This window comes from Chrysemys picta, chromosome 1 (assembly GCF_011386835.1).
Source record: "Chrysemys picta bellii isolate R12L10 chromosome 1, ASM1138683v2, whole genome shotgun sequence".
Classification (NCBI taxonomy): Eukaryota; Metazoa; Chordata; order Testudines; family Emydidae; genus Chrysemys; species Chrysemys picta.
The window spans coordinates 247,886,815-247,905,768 of NC_088791.1; the positions used below are offsets into that span (position 1 = coordinate 247,886,815).

At 41.7% G+C, this 18,954-nt stretch overlaps 1 protein-coding gene across 5 annotated transcripts in view; it reads left to right on the forward strand.

Annotated features, from left to right (window-relative positions):
* COL4A1 (collagen type IV alpha 1 chain) overlaps positions 1 to 18,954 on the forward strand; it is a 220,574-nt gene that overhangs the window by 91,241 nt on the left and 110,379 nt on the right. For 3 of the 5 annotated variants that reach the window (XR_010600513.1, XM_065592209.1, XM_065592215.1), the window contains exon 2: positions 6,126 to 6,176. Coding sequence is in view for 2 of the 5 variants with exons in the window: in XM_065592215.1 (XP_065448287.1) it covers positions 6,126 to 6,176 (51 nt within the window). In the remaining 3 variants the exon portion in view is untranslated. Of the gene's footprint in view, positions 1 to 5,681; positions 5,752 to 5,876; positions 5,895 to 6,125; positions 6,177 to 18,954 lie in introns of those variants that run through there. The other 2 variants (XM_065592207.1, XM_065592200.1) reach the window with 2 other exon arrangements.

The window sequence follows — 18,954 nt, forward strand, 5'->3', positions numbered from 1 at the left end:
GGGTAGGCAGGGCAGGGGAATCCCCACTCCCACCCCCCAGTGCCTCTGACCCATCACTGGCAGAAGCTGCGGGGCAGCAGGGGAAGGCCCCAGCACCCTCCACCTGTCCCGGGCAGAAGCTGCTGGGCAGCAAGGGAAGCCCCCCGCGCTCCCCGACCCAGACAGAAGCCCTGGGGAGGCAGGGGAAACCCCCAGCACTCCCCACCCATCCCTGGCAGAAGCCCCGGGGCGGCAGGGGAAGCCCCTGTGCCCAACCCCACTCTCCGGTAAAAGCACCAGGCAGGTGGAGCAGGAGAAGCCCCAGCGCCCCAACCCTGGTCCCCCACAGAAGTGCGGGGGGGTTATGGGGGAAACCCCAACACCTGGACTCCTGCTGCTGCCCTGGGACTGGAGGAGCTCTCACTCTCTGCCACAGCCTGAGGGCTGTGGTGTGGGGATAGAGCTCTCTGGTCTTGGAACTGCAGTGTGGGGGGCAGAAAGGAGCAAAAGAAGTTGCAGAATGTGGGGGGAACGCTGGGTTGAACAGACGTGGGCTCTGGGAAAGGGGCAAAAAGGGGTGAGGCTGTGGGCAAGGCCGCAGGCGGAAGGGGCGGAATGGGGGTGGGGCTGCAGTCGGAATGAGTGGGGTGGGGCCCCCCACTTGCTTTGACCCAGGGCCCAGGAAAGGTTAATCGGCCTCTGCGTGTAGGGTACATTCTGTCTCTCTGCTACATCCTATTCCTTCCCTTCTGTACCATTCAGTCTCCTTCTGCTTGCCACATTCCCCTTTAGCCCTCTCAGTCTACATCAGGGGTCGGCAACCTCTGGCACACGGCTCGCCAGGGTAAGCAGCCTGGGAGGCCGGGTCAGTTTGTTTACCTGCCGTGTCCACAGGTTCAGCCGATTGTGGCTCTCTCTGACCGCGATTCGCCGCTCTAGGCCAGTGGGGGCGGCAGGAAGCCGCAGCCAGCACATACCTCGTCCCGCGCTGCTTCCCGACGCCCCCATTGGCCTGGAGCGGCAAACCGCGGCCAGTGGGAGCCGCGATCGGCTGAACCTGTGGATGCAGCAGGTAAACAAACTGGCCCAGCCTGCCAGGGTGCTTACCCTGACAAGCCGCGTGCCAGAGGTTGCCGACCCCTGGTCTACATACTGCTCACTATATTTTCAGGCTCCTTGGGAGTTTCCTGTTCAGTTTCCTAGCATATTACCCTCCCTCCTGCCCCAATAGTCCCATCTCTGCACCTCCACATACCCCATCCCCAACCTGTCCCTCCCATTTTCCCTGAGAACAGCCTGGCTTCAATGCCACTGACATGGTAAGTGGTGGCCATCTTTGCCAGGATTCCTCAGATTAAGGTTGATAGGTGCTTTTGGATAAGAACAAAACTTTTTCAGAATTCTCAGTCTTTCAAAGTGCCGGGATCCACTCACCGCTAGGGCACCTTCTTCTGGCTGCTCTGGGGATTTGCTCTTTCTATGTCCGACATCATCTTCTGGTGCTTGTTCGCACATCCTGCCACCAGCCAGGTCACTATAGTCCTCCCTTAGCAGAATCCTATCAGGCGACTGTCCCAGGCAGCCTTCAGCTCCATTGCCCGGTCTGTGCCATTTCCCCAGTGTCAGGTAGGAGAACCCCCCATGCCCACCCTCTACTCAGGGTTCCAGTCCAGGGACCCTATGTCTCACAACTGCGGTCTGTTTTCTCCCAGACCCTATTGCTCTTTCCCAGTATTCCTTCCTACATCTTTTAGCTCCCCCAGATTTACCAGCTTAAACTGCCTCCTCCCAGGGAGCAACTGCAGACTATTAAACGCCATAGCCCGACACACATCTCCCAGGGAATGACTGCAGACTACTTCCCCTACAGCCCCTTTTAGCTTCTGACTTTCTGGCTTTATTCCACCCCATGTGATCCTTCTCAGCGAGTTACCTCATCAATCAGTCTCTCAAGCCCTGTCTCTCCCTCAGGTACAGCCTATCAAGTTGATTAATCTAACTTAACTTGCTCTACCTTGTGTGGGGGAGAAGACCCCCTCACAGTCCCAAATATCATAAGACCTGCTACCAGCACAGCCAGCTAGCAGGCTGCATAAGCTTACACAATCCAGTTCACTCTAGTCTGCTCAGGGAGGAACTGTGCCTCCCTGAATTACAGTACCTCACTGAATTTCTGGTGAAGTGCTACACTTTGGCCCAGAATACAGCATACTGCAGGCAACAGAACATTTTATTATAGACATATATCAGCAGTTCTCAAACCGTGGGTTGGGACCCCAAAATGGGTTGCGACCCTCTTTTAATGGTGTTAGACTTGCTGGGGCCCAGGGCTGAAGCCCTGGGTGGTGGGGCTCAGATTACAGGCCCCCCGTCTGGAGCTGAAGCCCTTGGGCTTCATCTTTGGTCCCTTGCCCAGGGTGGTGGGACTCAGGGTTTGGCTCCCCTGCCCGGGGCAGCGGAACTCAGGTGGACTTAGGCTTCGGTTCCCTCTCCTGGGGTCATGTAGTAATTTTTTGTTATCAGGAGGAGGTTGTGGTGCAATGAAGTTTGAGAACCCCGTCGTATATATATAGGCAGAGGTCTGAATTAAATGCAAACCTTGTTTGCTAGAAGAGTATAGAAGGCTCTTCCCCTTTACTCTGGGGCAGGGCCATACACAGAACTGTGCACATCAAAGGACCAAAACTAGCAGAAACCTTGCTGGCCTTACAGAACGCAGAGATCTGCTGAAATAATTGAACTATATTACACTGTATATTTCAGAAAGATAAAATTTACCTCTGGAAGCTTTTTATAGGCTGATCTGCTAATGCACAGTAATTGTGCCTACTATAAATCCTTAAGAAACTTTTAATGAGAAATACTTACTGTTCACAATTCTCCAGTTCCCCTAACTATATTTCTGTGTTAAATATTTTAGATTTTTAAAAATCTTTAAAAATCAGTTAAATTACAGTTTAACAGGAAAGGTTAAAGGTGGTTTATTTTCAGGAACACAAAAAAAGTATCTCAAACCATAAATCTATTCTTTTAGCCATTCTGATTTTTAAAATAACCCCCCATTTTTAAAAAAAAAAAGAGTAATAATTATTTTCTAAACCTGGGCATGTAAAATATTAGACCATAGCAACATTTAAAGATTAACTTGAAAACAGATGTTTATAATGAATCAGATGTACTTTAACTTTAATCACATTACCAGGTACTATTAAAACATGCTTTTGAGTCTAAGGGATATGTTGATCTTACTGATAACATTCTAAATGATCTTGGATAAGGAAGTATGACCTGTAGCCATGCATCCTCCACAGTGATCTCAGCAGTTCTGACAAACTAAACGGGATCAAGTAAGGCCAGTACTTGAAATGGGAGAGCTAGTGGGTTTTTTTGTGGGTGGAGGGGGGGAGGCAGAGAGGGGGAAGAGAGATCAGGTGCTTTGGCCAGTAATGTTGGTACTTCAGGACGCACTTTTCTCTTTGATTAAACCAATTCCCTGCCTAGCATGAGCTGTTACAGTTACTGAACCCAGTTTTCTCCCTGCAGTATATGATTTACTTTCATCGAACTCAGTGTTGATTTTCTTGTCTTCATTTCTAATATAATATAGTAGTGGAATGCTGAAATATCATAAGATCATTATTAAGAGAAACACTTTGGGTTTTGCTTGAATACGGCGGGGGGGGTGGAGGGGAGAGGGGAAGAAGGTTGTCAGAGAAAAGAACAAACTCAATGGGTTAAAAAAACACCAACAAACTTCAGTGGGTAAATTGAAATTACCACTAAGTGTTCCATGTGAGAAGTGAATCTTAATCTGTTTAATTTTTAAATGGACATATGTACCCAGGAAAAATATTGCTCTACTATTTAGCTTTGATGAGTAGCGATATTTGTTTGGCCCCACTGATGGATTACATGCTTTAGTTTTAGTTCCCCATCAATGCTGAGAACTTGGAAGAGAGTGGAATCAGGGTAGGTTTGGCGTGAGGGAGTTGGGCAGTATTCTGTGAACGCAGGCAGGAGATGTGGCCTCCGTAACTTCCGCAGAGAACAGCTCCGTGTTTCTTTAGCTTAGGATCAGGATGGATCAGTGTATCTGCAATAACATACATTCAGTGATCACTCCTCCCATGCACCAAAGACATAGCAACTTCAGGGGCTGTTACAGCCACAGAACCATTCCTCTACTGCTTCACAACCAGCAAGGGCAAAGGGAAAAAGATTCATTGGTTTGCTCTGCCTGCATTCAATTGCTTTGGTGACACAATGCAGCCATAATCCTTTAACTAGCAGCCAGAGTGCAACAGTATATCTGGTTTACCCCTTCCCTTAGACACCACCGTGCTAGTTTGACCTTGCTTTGTGAAAAGGATTTGGCCCTTAATTATTATGTCCTAGAAATTGTATGCATTTAGTTACCACTGACTCAGATAAAAACATCTCCCAAACCATATTCTCCAGCTCATGGCTCATGCAAACAAATGAAATATTTAGTAGAAACTATCTATATGAAATTTGTCTACTCAAGCTTCTGTGATCTCAAAGCACGTCCTTATCTCCCTCTGCTGGAGATGGGGAGATGACACTTTGAGGTTCTTACCCACGAAAGCTTATGCTCCCAATACTTCTGTTAGTCTTAAAGGTGCCACAGGACCCTCTGTTACTTTTTCACAGTGTATCTTATAAGGTTTGTTTCATGTAATGTCCTGACTAGCTAAGTCAATAGTGCTGCTCAGCTTCCTTTCCTGAGCTGAGATATAATGAGAAAGAATTCCCACCTGCCAGCTCTCCAGGATTTCCCCTCTCAGCCTTAGCTAGAATCTGTCAGAATACACTTTGAAGCCTGGAGCTTCTATGGGAGCATTAACTGGCTGCTTCTCAGCATTCCCTGAACTTTTGGTAAAGATGGTAGTGGTTTGTCCAGTGTAGAAAACCCAGCACAATTGTTCTGTCCTAAAGAGTTTTCATATCAAGCTCTGAAGGGCTTGTATAGCCTGTCAAAGTGTCACATTTCTTTGCTTTAAAGTTTATCTTTAAAATATTTTAAGGTTGATACATATTTTTACTAATGTTTTGCTTTATATTAATGCCATCACCGCAATCAACATGCTATTAATAAATTGAAACTACTTCATATTTTAGAGATTGAGTTAAATGGTGGAGAGGTTATAAAAAAACAAGAGACAATGAAAACAGCATAAAAGTAGTAAATATAAGAAACAGGGTTGGAATCTGTGGAGTTAGTCACTGCTATGCCAATAAACATTGGCAGTTGTTTCCATTTCCAATATGTGAAATTAAGAATAGCTTACTATCTTGGAGGCTATTGTTCAGATTTAACTTCATAAAATATATAAAAAAGTTAATCTGGAGATAGCAACTTACTATGGTGATGAGAACAATGTTTTAGTTTCCTGTTAAAAATATTGTCTTATCATTATCACAAGACTGTTAATGACACTGTTATATTTTTTAGGGAACTAATATTAGTAAGTCTAATGGACAGTAGTTTACTGTACAGGCACAAAAATGCTCTGCCTTTCTAAAAGCATCAAACATTCTGTAAATGTGCCATTTTCCCTGTTAGTAGTAGAAAATTAACCATTAAAAAAACTTAGTTACACAATCCCTTCATCCTCAAACTAGGGGGACACATTTACAGAGAATGCCAGCCATTTATTAACAAGATCATAGATTACAGATCAGGCTCTAAAACTAGACTGTCCTTTTTCTTTAAAACTGTTAAACTTTTGAAATCTCTGAACACAGACAGTGGTAAGTCCGAGAGTCCTTATGTAGTTCTAAAATGAGACCTTCATTTTACCAGATGCGCAGTGAGCACACATCCTGTTAGAAGTCAGCCACTTTTAAATGGCACGCCAAGAAATAAAGATTTAAAGCTAACAAATAGTTTTATGGTAAAAGCTGAAACAATTGGTTTGCACTAAAGTGCACTTTTATCTACTATCTTAAGCAAAATAACATGGAGAAAATGAAGGGAAACGTAAACACTAACCTAATATTGCTGTGTCACCGGAGTTAATTGCTCAGTGTTTTGTGTGACATCCACACCTCTTAGTCAACTATTTGTTGTGTATTGCAATTGTCACCAAATGCAAGACTTTAATTCCTTTTTCTTTAATTTACAGGGTTGTTCTGGCTGTGGAAAATGTGACTGCAGTGGAGTAAAAGGGCAAAAAGTGAGTATCTCACTGTATCTGTCTACTTTTCTGACTTATATTGGCAACACCACAGAAATTATTGGAAGACAAATGAGATGCAGTTAGAGATGGGTCCACAGACAACTGCTTAGTGTGTAGGTCTACAACTATGCAGCCCTTCTTAGGCCCAAACTGTGGTAGTGTCAGAGTTTGGTATGGCACAGAGTTTGGAACTGTTAAGAGAAATTGTGAAAATGAAACTTTTTAAAAATGGGGATTACTAAATGTTAAATTTGAAATATATTAGCACAAGATTTTTAACACAGCTGACACTCAAATACATACTTCTACAAGTATCACCTATTGTTAGGGAACCAGATTCTTATAAAACATGTAGGAGTTCCATATAGATCAGGGGTTGGCAAGCTTTAGCACGTGGCCCATCAGGGTAATCCGCTGGCGGGCCACGAGACATTTTATTTACGTTGACTGTCCGCAGGCACGCTCCCTTCCCCTCCTCCCCCCGCAGGTCCCAGTGGCCGCAGTTCACTGTTCCTGGCCAATGGGAGCTGTGGGAACCAGTGGCCAGCATGGGGGCCCCCAGAGCTGCAGGCAGCAGGGGTATCCCCCAGTCCCCAGCTGCTGCAGGTGACTCCTAGCCCCTGCACAACTGCCCCACTTCAGGTGGTGTGGTGACCCGCAGATCCCCATTTTGTCACAGATATTTTTAGTAAAAGTCACGGCCAGGTCACAGCCTCTGTGAATTTTTCTTTTTTGCCCATGGCCTGTCCATAACTTTTACTAAAAATATCTGTGACAAAATCTTAGCCTTACTCATGATGCACTGTGCGGGTTGGTCAGAAGGGAGTCCCATTGCATCAAGGGAAATGTAGTCCAGCCAGGAAGCCCAGCCCATAGGAGAGAATGGGGGCCTGAATTACAACTCCCAGGAAGAGATGTACACAACAGAGAAATACACTTTAATGTTGAACTGACTTGAAGTAAAACATTTTGGTTCAGTTCAACAAACTGAAATATTTCAATTTGGGTCTCACCAATCCTGAATGAAATATTTCTTTTTGATTTTTCCCCACAGAAAAAATGATTGACAGAAAATTCCTGGCCAGCTCAAAAAAATGTTTTTTTTCTGTATTAGTAAAAAATGCATGTTTAATATTAATGACAGTTACACAATCGTAGTAAATCCTTTTCCATTGCAATCCCTTTGGTGCAGCTTTTAAAGTCCCATTTTCTCAGGCTGACAATGTGTCCTTCAGTGTAATTTGTGTTAAAATCTACATCTCTTGAATAAAACTAGAGTAATCCACGATCTTTGTAAGAGAAGTGTGGGTGTATTGAAATACACTCCCAAGGTGTGGCTCTGCAATGCAGCCCCTTTCATGGCTTCTATTCCTGCCTATGAATTCGCTGGCTTTGTAAATATCATTGATGTGTAAATACGACCCCTCTAGCTCTTCTTCTCATTCATTTTCTGCTGTACAGTTTTTAATGTACACTGTACTGGTTTGGTGCAAACACCTTGCATACATTCCTGAGTATAGTATAGAGGTTTAATCAGTATGAATTTGGGATAAACATGTTAATCAGGAATGAACGGTGCAGCCCAAATGTGTGCTCCTAAAGCTTTTTATCACGACATACCAGTCTTGTATTCTGTACTATTAAACATACATTATAGAAGAACTTTAAGGATGTTTTAGAGAGTTAAAATGTTTGTTGGGGACTTCCTTTTGTATTTCTTTTTCTGGAAAATCAAACTGCCTTAACTGGAGGCTAAAGGCAGGTGAGGCAGTTGAAGATGCATGATAATTTCTTTCATAACAGAACATGGATCAAGTTGTAGGGTAAATAGTTTCAGAAGTTTCTAGGAGGTACTCTTCTAACCTTTTAAACCAACAAGTAGCATCAATTAAGTCATCCGTCCATTTAATAAAAAAGACAAAGTAGCATGATTCATTTCACGCTAGAATTCCTGAAAACCTCAGGATTCTGAACTCTGACCTTATTCTCTATTTACCACTCTGTTCTAGATATTTCTTGTTTCTCAGTTCAACAGTAAATAAATTATTGTGGACAGAAGTTTTAAGCCCACAACTCTACTTTTCAAACCCATTAGTTTACAGACCTTAATTTCCAGCTTGCTCTCTGTTCTGGGTAAGGAATAAAATATAGTGTTCTGCTTTTTATGAACTACTTCTGAGATTTTGAAATGGTCATTTATTTCAAACTCAGATCCAGATTCTTCATGCTAGAGGTAGAAGAGACAGTTTCTCTGCTGCTATATTTATTTACCTAGGCTCAGAGTTTTAAAAAGTGTTCTTCTATAAAAGTAGTCTTGAAGTCCAAGACAACAACCTCAAACTCTTTTTAACAACTTAGATCAAAATAGGAAGTGGATGAGATACAGGTATCAATACTTAGCAACAGAAGCTCTAATAAACCACAGAACCCACGCAAACTCTTCCAAAAAGTCTGGGCACGTGCATGACACCCTTTATAATGCTGTTTTATATACAGGGTAATATTATCCCAAAGTGTTCTGTCTTAAATGTGTAGTCTGTTAAATATGTAACTGTTTTGGTTTGAGTGGGGAGTCTGATTTCATTATTGGCCTTAGAGACATCCAAAAGGGGGAATGAGCAGCTATACCTAAAAGATCATTGAAAAAGTAAAAGGACTGTGAAATACTACAAAAAGTACACCAAAGCCTGCTCATTTTGTTGTTACTAGTGCCAAGCATTAGAATATAACTTCAGGGTTTGAGTGGATACCTGACTTTTGCAAAACTGGTTCAGACCCGCTATAATTTTTAGTTAAATTTCATTAAATTTATGACCTATATATTTAGGGACAAATCTTCAACCCAGCCACAAGCCTGAATAGCTGGACTAGGTTCTGGGAAGTTGTGCAGGGGAAAGAAGAGAGGCATCCACCCCTACAGGCTGCATAGTTCATCTAGATAGGCCATTCAACCCAATAAGTGAAGCAATTTTCTTCTGCACCTCTAATGTAGCCCCACTGTGAGAGGGTGATTGGAGGATTGATGCATATCCTCTGGGTCCACTCTCCTCTCCTCTACCCACACCCTACATATTGCCAGATAGGAACCCCTACTGAGCGGGGATCCATATGTGCAGAACTGTACAAACTTTAAAGAGCCTCTTCAAATCTACCCCCTTCTAACCACACCAGTTGAGCTGCATGGGAGCTTCAGCAGCTGTGGAAATGGGTGCTGGCTTTATCCTTTAATGCCTTAATTCAGAACATCTGGAGATACATTTTTCACCATAGTGTGGGAAGAATTTTCAGGCTCCTTTTATTTTTGTAATCAACACTCAGTTTGCCATATAATTGCATTAGTGCTCTCACCATACAAATGCAAGGGAAAATCTTTGCGATAGAAACTTGTGAAATACCTTATTAAAAATTACTAGAGGACACTTTCAACATAAGACTGTATTATAATGACATTTTTCTCTCTCATTTGAGAAAGTTTTTATCACATTGGGTCACTGGGATAGCCATATTTAGAATATGTTCAACTACACTAGAGAAAATTCTTATTGAACCACCTCCAATGTAAATTGTATCCCTATGCTAAAATCCTTTAAGCTGACTCATACTTTGTTATGGGCATATAATTGACAAAGCCTTAGTTTTATTTTATTTTTGTCCAGATTTTAGAAAATGAATTTCACTGCAACAGATGGCTCTTAGCATATAAAGCCTTTGTTATTAAATTGAGCAGTGGCATATAATACTAGACAGTTGGCTTTAAGTTAAATAAAGGCAAATATCAAATGTTTACAAGATATTAGGTGTAATAATTTTAGAGCAACTTTGTTGTTTTATTCAAAATAAAATAGCTTATTACTTTCCATTAGGTTGGCTTTTAACATCTTCAGATGTTTTCTCTCTCGGTATTTTGGTACTGTAAATAATAACTTATTGTTCTTTCTAACCTCACAATAGTGTGGGGCCTCCATCTATTTAAACCAATTAGAATTTTGAATGCTTGAGGGCCTGTCATAGCTTTTTTAATTATCAAGAGACAAAGCAGCAATATTTGCAAAATAAAAACATGAAAAAAAATTAAATTGCTACTAATGCATTTGTCGCTTATATCATTCAAGTGGAGTTATTCAAAGGGAGTTGGCAATTCGTAAAAGATGTAATACTTGAGGCTCAGCATCAAGCTATTCTGATGCACAGTGATGCCCAGGAAAGATAAGAGCCACCACAGGAGGCCGATGTGGCTGCACACAGAGCTTTTTAGCTATCTAAAAAGCTAAAGGGATACATACAGGAAATGGAAGGAGGGGCATGTTACCAAGGAAGTATACACGGGAATAGTGTGAGCGTGTGGGGACAAAAATCAGGAAAGCCAAGGCAAAGAATGAGTTACAGCTGGCAAGAAATGTTACAGACAACAGGAAGAGGTTCTTCAAATTTGTCAGACAAAAAAGAAAGATCAAGGATGGTGTGTGAGTCTACTGCTCAATGGAGAAGGTGAGCTGGTAACAGAAGATGTTAGGAAGACAGAGCTGCTCAATGCCTACTTTGCTTCAGTCTGCTAACAACAAATAACAGGTGACCAGACAACTAGCAAAGTTACCATAGACAATAAAGGGGAAGGGATGCGGATCAGGATAAGTAAAGAACACATCAGAGATCTTCTAACCAATCTGAATGAATTCAAATCAGTGGGGCTGGATGCTATTCACCCTAGAGTACTGAAAGAGTTAGCTGAAGAAATCTTGGCACCACTGGCAATAATATTTACAAACTCATGGATTACAGGAGAGGTCCCAGAAGACTGAAGAAGGGTTAATGTAGTGAAATTTACACTATGTAAGCTAAAAGGGTTAAAAAAAGAAAAAGGTCAAACAGTGTTTCAAAATTATCAAAATAATTGACACAAAACAAAATTTGTTTTTTTGGTTCATGAATACTTTAGAGTTCGACTTTGTCCTGATTTGAGATAGGGACAAATTTTGAACATGAAAGTATTTGTGGGATGGGAAAACTGTTTCCAGTCAGCTTTAATCATTAGTGAAGGGGGAAGTGCGAGGATTGTGGCCTGATTATCGAAGGTGTTAAACATCTGCTGTTTCTACAGACATCTATGAGACCTGGGGCTGCTCAGTATTTTTGACAATCAGGCCATATTAACTATTTGTTGAATGTTTATGGCATTTCCATTGTGGCTGCAATGTGTTTATAATGATTTATCCATTCTTTTGCTGTCACTTAGAGAAATAATCTATTTCTTAATTCAAATCAAAGGTAAGAACATATATCCTACACAAGAAGCATATGAACAAAGATAACACTTTCAAAGAGCCACCATGACAAAAGACTTTAAATACTATTTGAATGAACCATCCACGTTGGACGTTTTAAGCAGTTTGCCCACTTGGCAGGATAAATGCATAAGTGGTACTTGAAGCTTTCACACCTTGCCTTTTTTCTGTTCAAGCTGGGTATTGGAACCATTTCTCCCCTTCGCCTTAAGTGAGACCAAATGCCTCTGGGAAAACTTTAACATAATAATGTATATTCTTACACTTAGGGTACATCTACACTACAGGGGGGAGTCGATTTAAGATACGCAAATTCAGCTACGTGAATAGCGTAGCTGAATTCGACGTATCGCAGCCAACTTACCCCGCTGTGAGGACGGCGGCAAAATCGACTTCTGCGGCTTTCTGTCGGCGGCGCTTACTCCCACCTCTGCTGGTGGAGTAAGAGCGCCGATTCGGGGATCGATTGTCGCGTCCCAACGGGACGCGATAAATCGATCCCCGAGAGGTCGATTTCTACCCGCCGATTCAGGCGGGTAGTGTAGACCTAGCCTTAGTATGGTGGTCTTGGCTATCTTTGGTTCCAAGTGATATCCAATTTAAATTAAATGCTGATATTCCTGTGGAAAGATCTCTATACACACAAACATCCAGGCATCCCCATGTAATGGAATATGCCTATACAGTACTCAGTTTCCAGTGCCTAATCCCAATGCTTTTCATATAGTAGTATTCCAGTTGGCATTATATAGCCTTCTTAAACAGCTGCTGCCAGATACATATTTCCAAGACTTTGCTTGTACAGAAGTTGGCATAATATTCTCAGACTTTTCATCATGGAGTACAACATGACGCGTAGCTGTGTGGAGTTTGATTTTACACTTGTGCAACTGTTTCTAATATACCTCCTCATTGCAATTTCTCACTGGGCTTATAGGACCTGGTTCTGATCTCATCCCAGTGTAAATTACATGTAATTCCACTGAAGTCAATGGGGTCTCACAAACAAAACCAATGTGAAATCAGAACAAGCCAATAAAGTCTCCCCTGTTCTTAGCTTCTTTCTTATTCAATAGGAAGAAGGGTCTCATTCTATGTTAGGAAACATCAATAACTTTAAAATGCTGAAAATGGGGATAGAACCAGGCCAACCTGTATCTATGCTTACTCTGTTGTGTCTGTATTAGAGCCCTGTGAGTGACTATTTTTTAATACCGTTCCCGTCCCACCCCACAATACCCACTCCCACTCGTACACGCTCCCGTATTGTTTCCTGCTTTTTTATCCCATTCCCACCTGCAAAAACCTTTGATCCTTCAAGAGAGACATATATATATAACAGAATTTAGACACAATTTTTACCACTAAAAGAATAAAAAAAATCGTGCTTAAACTATATAAAAATACTTCAACTCCTGTTATGATAGACATCAAATCTTTCTATCCCTCATTTAAATTTAAGTATTAAAACATTTATTTAAAAAAAATTAGTGTTTTCCTGAAAATTAGTGCAGTTTTTTTTTTTTTGCCCACCCAATCCCGCCCACAAAGTACATTTTACACGCTCCTGCTATTATGGCAGCTGGTCCTGTGGGACCTGTGGGATCCAGTCCCACTGCAGGGCTCTAATCTATATGTTTAATACATGTTTTTCCCATGTGCAGTTGCTTTTATATCTTGACATGTGTGGAAACCCTTCCAAACTGATTCTATTTTTATGTGCTCCTTATTTGCTTATTCTTCTACACTAATATTCTATTGCCATGTTGTAGACAATGTTGAGTGAATGTTAATTAGGGGGCTGTGGATGGAAGTAGGAGAGAGAATGTGTGGGGAACACCAAAGCCGTATTATGTAGCTTATTCATCAGGCTCCTTTAAATTGTTCCCTCACCAGATTTACGCTGTTTGCTGGTGATCTCCTATAAGTGAGACCAAGTTAGCTATTATAACTGATGCTCAGATAAGATGCCAGATTCCCACACAGGGAGATTGATTAATTGCAGAAAAAACCTCTATCCTCTGTCTCTCATTACATTTTCTCCACAGTATTGTGCATAAGAGATAATCTGGGTATAAACAACCATGATTAAAGAAACCGAAGTAATACTGTAATCTCCTCGAGTTTTATTTCTATTGCTTTTTGGCCATAGACTTAGGGAAAATAAAGAAGAGAAATAGAAAAGATAGCACATTTGGTAGAATTAACTAACTGTACCAAGTCACAGTTGTTTTTGCTTGTCAGATGCATGCTTGTTTTTCCACTTCATGATGTAGATTCCAGAAAGCATTACTTCTTTCTCTTGCTCTTTTTCTGCCTCAAGTCTTTTTTCCCCTCAAAATCTTATACTTTTCATGTCATCCTAGGTAATCCAGAGCACTCCTTTCCTTAGAAGAAAAAAAATTATCCCTTCTTTTCCTCCATTCTGAAGCTAATTAAATAAAGTCAGTGGCAATAACATTAAAATTTGGTGCATCAGAGAGTGGTTCCTGTGTATGATCCCAATAAAATTGGTTAGTATTAACACATTCTGGCATTTCATGTATGTTTATAGCATCAGGACAACCCCAACAACTGGATAGTTGAGCTTCATAGAAATTTCTCTTTTTCCTTTGTCGACTTGCATCTAATTCAAAGACTTTGTAAGAAGTTTTTCTGTTTTCCATTTCAATGGAAATAGTGTACATGACAGATTTGTCATGGATTATCATACTGGCAAGAGAATCAGCAAGGAAAAAGAAAGTATTTACTTCATCACTCCTTCCTTAAAGCCATTTTTCAATGCATGAAGCAATAATGTTTCATTATGGAGTCTTGGGTGAAATTCACCCCTATGCAGAGGAGGCCTATACATTATTTAAAGTCCACTTAAGCCCTATCTATGGGACTTCAGTGATACATAGTCCTTGTTTGTGCCCTCTGTTTAGAGGAGGATTTCACAGTGTTTTGCAGTAGGGTTTTCCATTTATAACAGGCTAAAAGCCTTCCCTGGGGACTGCCCCTTGACACGATGAGAGGGCTTGTGTGTTCTAATGGCCCTGTGAGCTATGCCAGGGGGTCCTGGTAGGGTCACCCAGGCTAGACTGGTCAAAAGATAGGAACCACATGAAAAGCAGTCTATTGGCCTTTCAGTTTAGGGGTTGAGGATATGCCAACAACCAAGCTGCAAAAAAAGATAGAAACTAACTAGTTACTAATGACTAACTAACTAATTACTGAAAATAGCATGCCAAAGTGCTGGAAGCACTAAGAATTTCTTTACTAATGGTAAAACTAACTATGGAATGGTAGAACAATGGCTGCAGCAACAAAAAAATGCAGTGCTGGTAATGAAAGATATGGACAAACCTAAATGCGAAATTCTTGCAGTAAGGGAATATAGATGGCCAGAAATAGGTAGAAAACAATTCTAAAATGAAAATAAAGTCATGATATATTTGCGGAGGTGAAATAGTTACCACACACACAGAGTAATATTAATTGACTTCCAAAGCAGAAAAATTGCTCATAGAGTGCGAGCCAAATAACCGATTGTTCCAAGGTAGGTTTCATGCACAGGGGGGAGGGAAAGCTGGTTTGAGCATTGGCCTGCTAAACCCAGGGTTATGAGTTCAATCCTTGAGAGGGCCACTTAGAGATCTGGGGCAAAATCAGTACTTGGTCCTGCTAGTGAAGGCAGGGGGCTGGACTCAATGACCTTTCAGGGTCCCTTCCAGTTCTAGGAGATGGGATATCTCCATTAATTTTATATCTAAAAATGACATTTATACAATGTTATGCACCTTCAGACAATTACAGTGATGAAATCAATGATCAATTCTACAGTTGTCTACAAACTCAAATTGACAATATTCCTAAGCATGACATCTGCTTAGTAATAAGGGACTTCAGTGCCAAGATTGGGGATGATGACAATAAGAGTGGAGAAAGCAATGGGTAAGCTCAACCTTGGTTCCTAACATCAGAATGGAAAACAACTAGTAGAACTGTGCCTGCTAAAAGGGCTCATAATTGGTGGAACACTGTTTCTTCAGAAAAATATCCATTAATTAACGTAGAATTCCCCAGATGGAACAATCAGGAATCAGATTCACTGTCTATGTATTAGAAGGAAATTTAATCAGTTCGCCAGAACTTCAGAGCATACAGAGGAACTGACATCTGAAGAGACCACAATTTGTGTGTAGCAAGACGGAAGATCAAACTTAAACACAGAAGCACCAAGAAACTTGACAGCAAAAGGCCATCAGATAAGTCATTATAGCAGCAATTTCAAATTGAACTGAAGAACGTATTGTCACAGTTGAGGGACCCTGCACCTGTATTCCTCCTCTGTAGCCCAGCAAAGGTACATAGTCTTCGGTTTCTGGGTCCCCAGCCATCACCCTCCTGGTCAGAGACATTCATTTTTCTTCCTCTTGACTGGAATTTTTCCAGACTGCACAGTTCCCTGTTTACACTGTGAATTCCCCAGCAAGTCAGACTGCCTAAGCAGGACTGCATTTACCGTCTCGTCAGAGGCTGTAAACAGCTTAACTGCCCATAGTTATAAGTTATCACACAGCTTTTTCTAAACAAGCACATTTATTCTTAAGGTGAAAGCATTGCAGAGAAAACATATTAAAAATAATGAAAACCTACATGCTGTGATGCTGTATGATTAAAGATGACTATTTATATCATTGATTTTACCACTGTTATCCAATTACCATAAATCTTGTACAAAGTGTATTATTTAAGGTGTCAATGGAAAAGTTATAATCATACTTGATAGATTGTTCTGGTTAAGTCCATATATCATCTGTGTATCTGAAGTTATGAATATTGGCTATGTACTTGTATCTTAAACCTATGTTGTGTTCCTGGGAGATACCCTCCATATAAATTTACATCAAGGCTAGACAGCTATGTGTTGATGGCTCATTAAGGACTCTCCAATCTCACAATGGGCCATAGAAGAAACTCATCCCACCCAAGTAGCTCTTCCTGAGGATTTCTCATATAGCAAGGGGCCAATAGCCACCCCCTGTGATTCAGCAAACCATGTAAGGACATTTGCTCATGTGACCCCGGACTCCATCTTGAGCCAGTAACTTTCCATGCACGGGGGCTTTGTTTGGGACAGGAAATTTCCAGGCACCTGGCAAAGGATATAAAAGACACCTGAGATATCTCCATTTTGTTTCTTTACTGCCCTAATTCTCTGGACTGTAGATTTACAACTAAAAGGAGCATCTTGAACTATGGACTGAGGACCAGAGAGACTTTACAAGCCAGCAGTCTATTCCATCACTGCTACAAACATGATATAAGGACTTTGCAATCATTTACATGTATGTGATCTATTAACTATTTATGTCTCTCCTTTTCTTTAATTAATAAACCTATAGTTATTTTACTAAGGATTAGCAGACAGCATGATATTTGGGTAAGATCTGAAATGTGTATTGACCTGAGGGTATGTGTCTGATCCTTTGGGATTAGCAAGAATCTCACATATGGTGAATTAGGTTTTCAATAACCCCTCACCATATTAGACCTGTTTATTTGGATGGGAACTAAGGGCTGGAATGCCTACTGGGGACTGTGTTTGGCTTCTGGTTAGCCAGTGTGCTGCTGCAGAAGCTATTTTGTTACTGGCTAGGTGAATCTTACTATAGAATAAATCACCAGCTTGGAGATTGTCTGCCCTATTTCTTGCAGTCTGCCCTGAGTGTGGTATTCTTAGTGTGGCCTTTCCAGGCACCTGGTCACACATGCATACTAATAAGCTTACCACAGATCACCCCAACTCCAACAAAGGCTCTGGCCAGTGATCAGTCCTTCAAACCACTCCAATGGTTTTTTTCTGTGGTTACAAGTCCATAACCCTCTTGGCTCAGAATAAGCACACTTGTGCAATCGTGCTGGAATAATTTGTATAGTGGGGGTGCTGAGTGCCATTGAACCAAACTGTCAGCCCTGTATATGATGAAAACCACTTCAAGCCTAGTTCCAGCACCTATGCAATTGTGAATCTGTTAATCACACCTTTATAGAGTTTGGGAGTCTGATCTTGTCCTCCATGTAACAAGTGATCATCAGAGGTCCTCTCCTCTGGGCAAAGTTTTAAAATGCAGGGTTTTGGCATAACCCAGTGGGGAAGAGTGGGAGGTACACTTTTTAAAAGAGGTCTTTGAATCTCATAACACTTCTGAGGATTTACATTAGCATGTCTTCCCCCCACCCCTCCTGAGATGTTACATACAATCCCACAATAATGCATAAACAGTTGCATTTTTAAGAAAATGAACTCCTAAGATACTTAAACTTAATTCAGTAACCTTTAACTTAATTCAATAAGGTTTGTCATGGTATTGCAGGAAATTGCCAAATCTGTCATATATTTCAGGTGCTACAAGACTTAGATCCACCACAAAAAGTCAGCATTGATGTGTCATGGTCCTTTTTGTATGACTGTCACAGGGAGCACTACTCACTGCCAGGCTGTCGCCTCCTCCTGGTCACTCTGGGGATTCGCTATTGAAGGCAAGATCTCCTTCCGCAGTTTGCATGCCATTGCTCTGTCTCTGGTCTGCAGCTCCTTTTGCTCCAGGACCCGCAATGTCCTCTTCATGACTTAGCTCTCTGGCTAGGTCACTCAGTGTTTTCCTTTCCATGGTTCAATCCATCAGCTGTCGTAGGCAGTCTTCCCATTCACTGCCTCGGTTCTATGCTACGCCCTTGGTGGCTGGTAAGGGAACCTAGGCCTGCCCTCTTCTCTGGGTTCCAGTCCAGGGACCCTCAGCTCAGCAGTTCTGGGCTTCTTTTCTCTACCCTTACTGCTCCTTTCCCGGACTGCTTCCTACCAGTCTGGTTCCCCTTCTCTCTGGGTGTACCAGCTCCCAGAACTCTCCCTCTTCCCAGGGAGTGACTGCCCTTTCACACCCACAGCCCTTTTCTGTTGCCAGCTACCCGGCTTTATAGGCCCAACCTGTTCCTGCCCAGCTGATCCTGTTTTCAATTAGCTCCTGGCTCCTCCTCCAGCTGCAGAATGTGGAGTTAACTGGCCCACCTGGCCACTTTAACCCCTGTCAGTCCTGTGTAGGATGGACACTCTATCACAATGACAGTATCAGAGATGGCACAATAACGGGTTGGTTTCTAGACAAGCAAACCTAAAATCTGAATTAATGAAGATACGTGGAACTGTATGAAAGAAAGGAAACAAATCAAAGAAAACATCAATGCCTAAAAAACACTTTCAGAAAAAGAAGCAGCAAAAATGTGTGTTTAATAAAATAGAAAGAAAGAAAAATCAGCATTAGAAGAGATGAGAGGAAATACAGAGGTAACATTGCCAAAGAAATTGAAGCAGCTGCTGAAAGAAGTGACTGTAAAATACTTTAACAACTCAACAGGATTCTAACTGGTGAGTTTACACCATCCGGAGGGCCTGTTAAGGATAAAACAGAAAAGGCCTAAACAATGGAAAAGAACAACCGGAAGAGCTC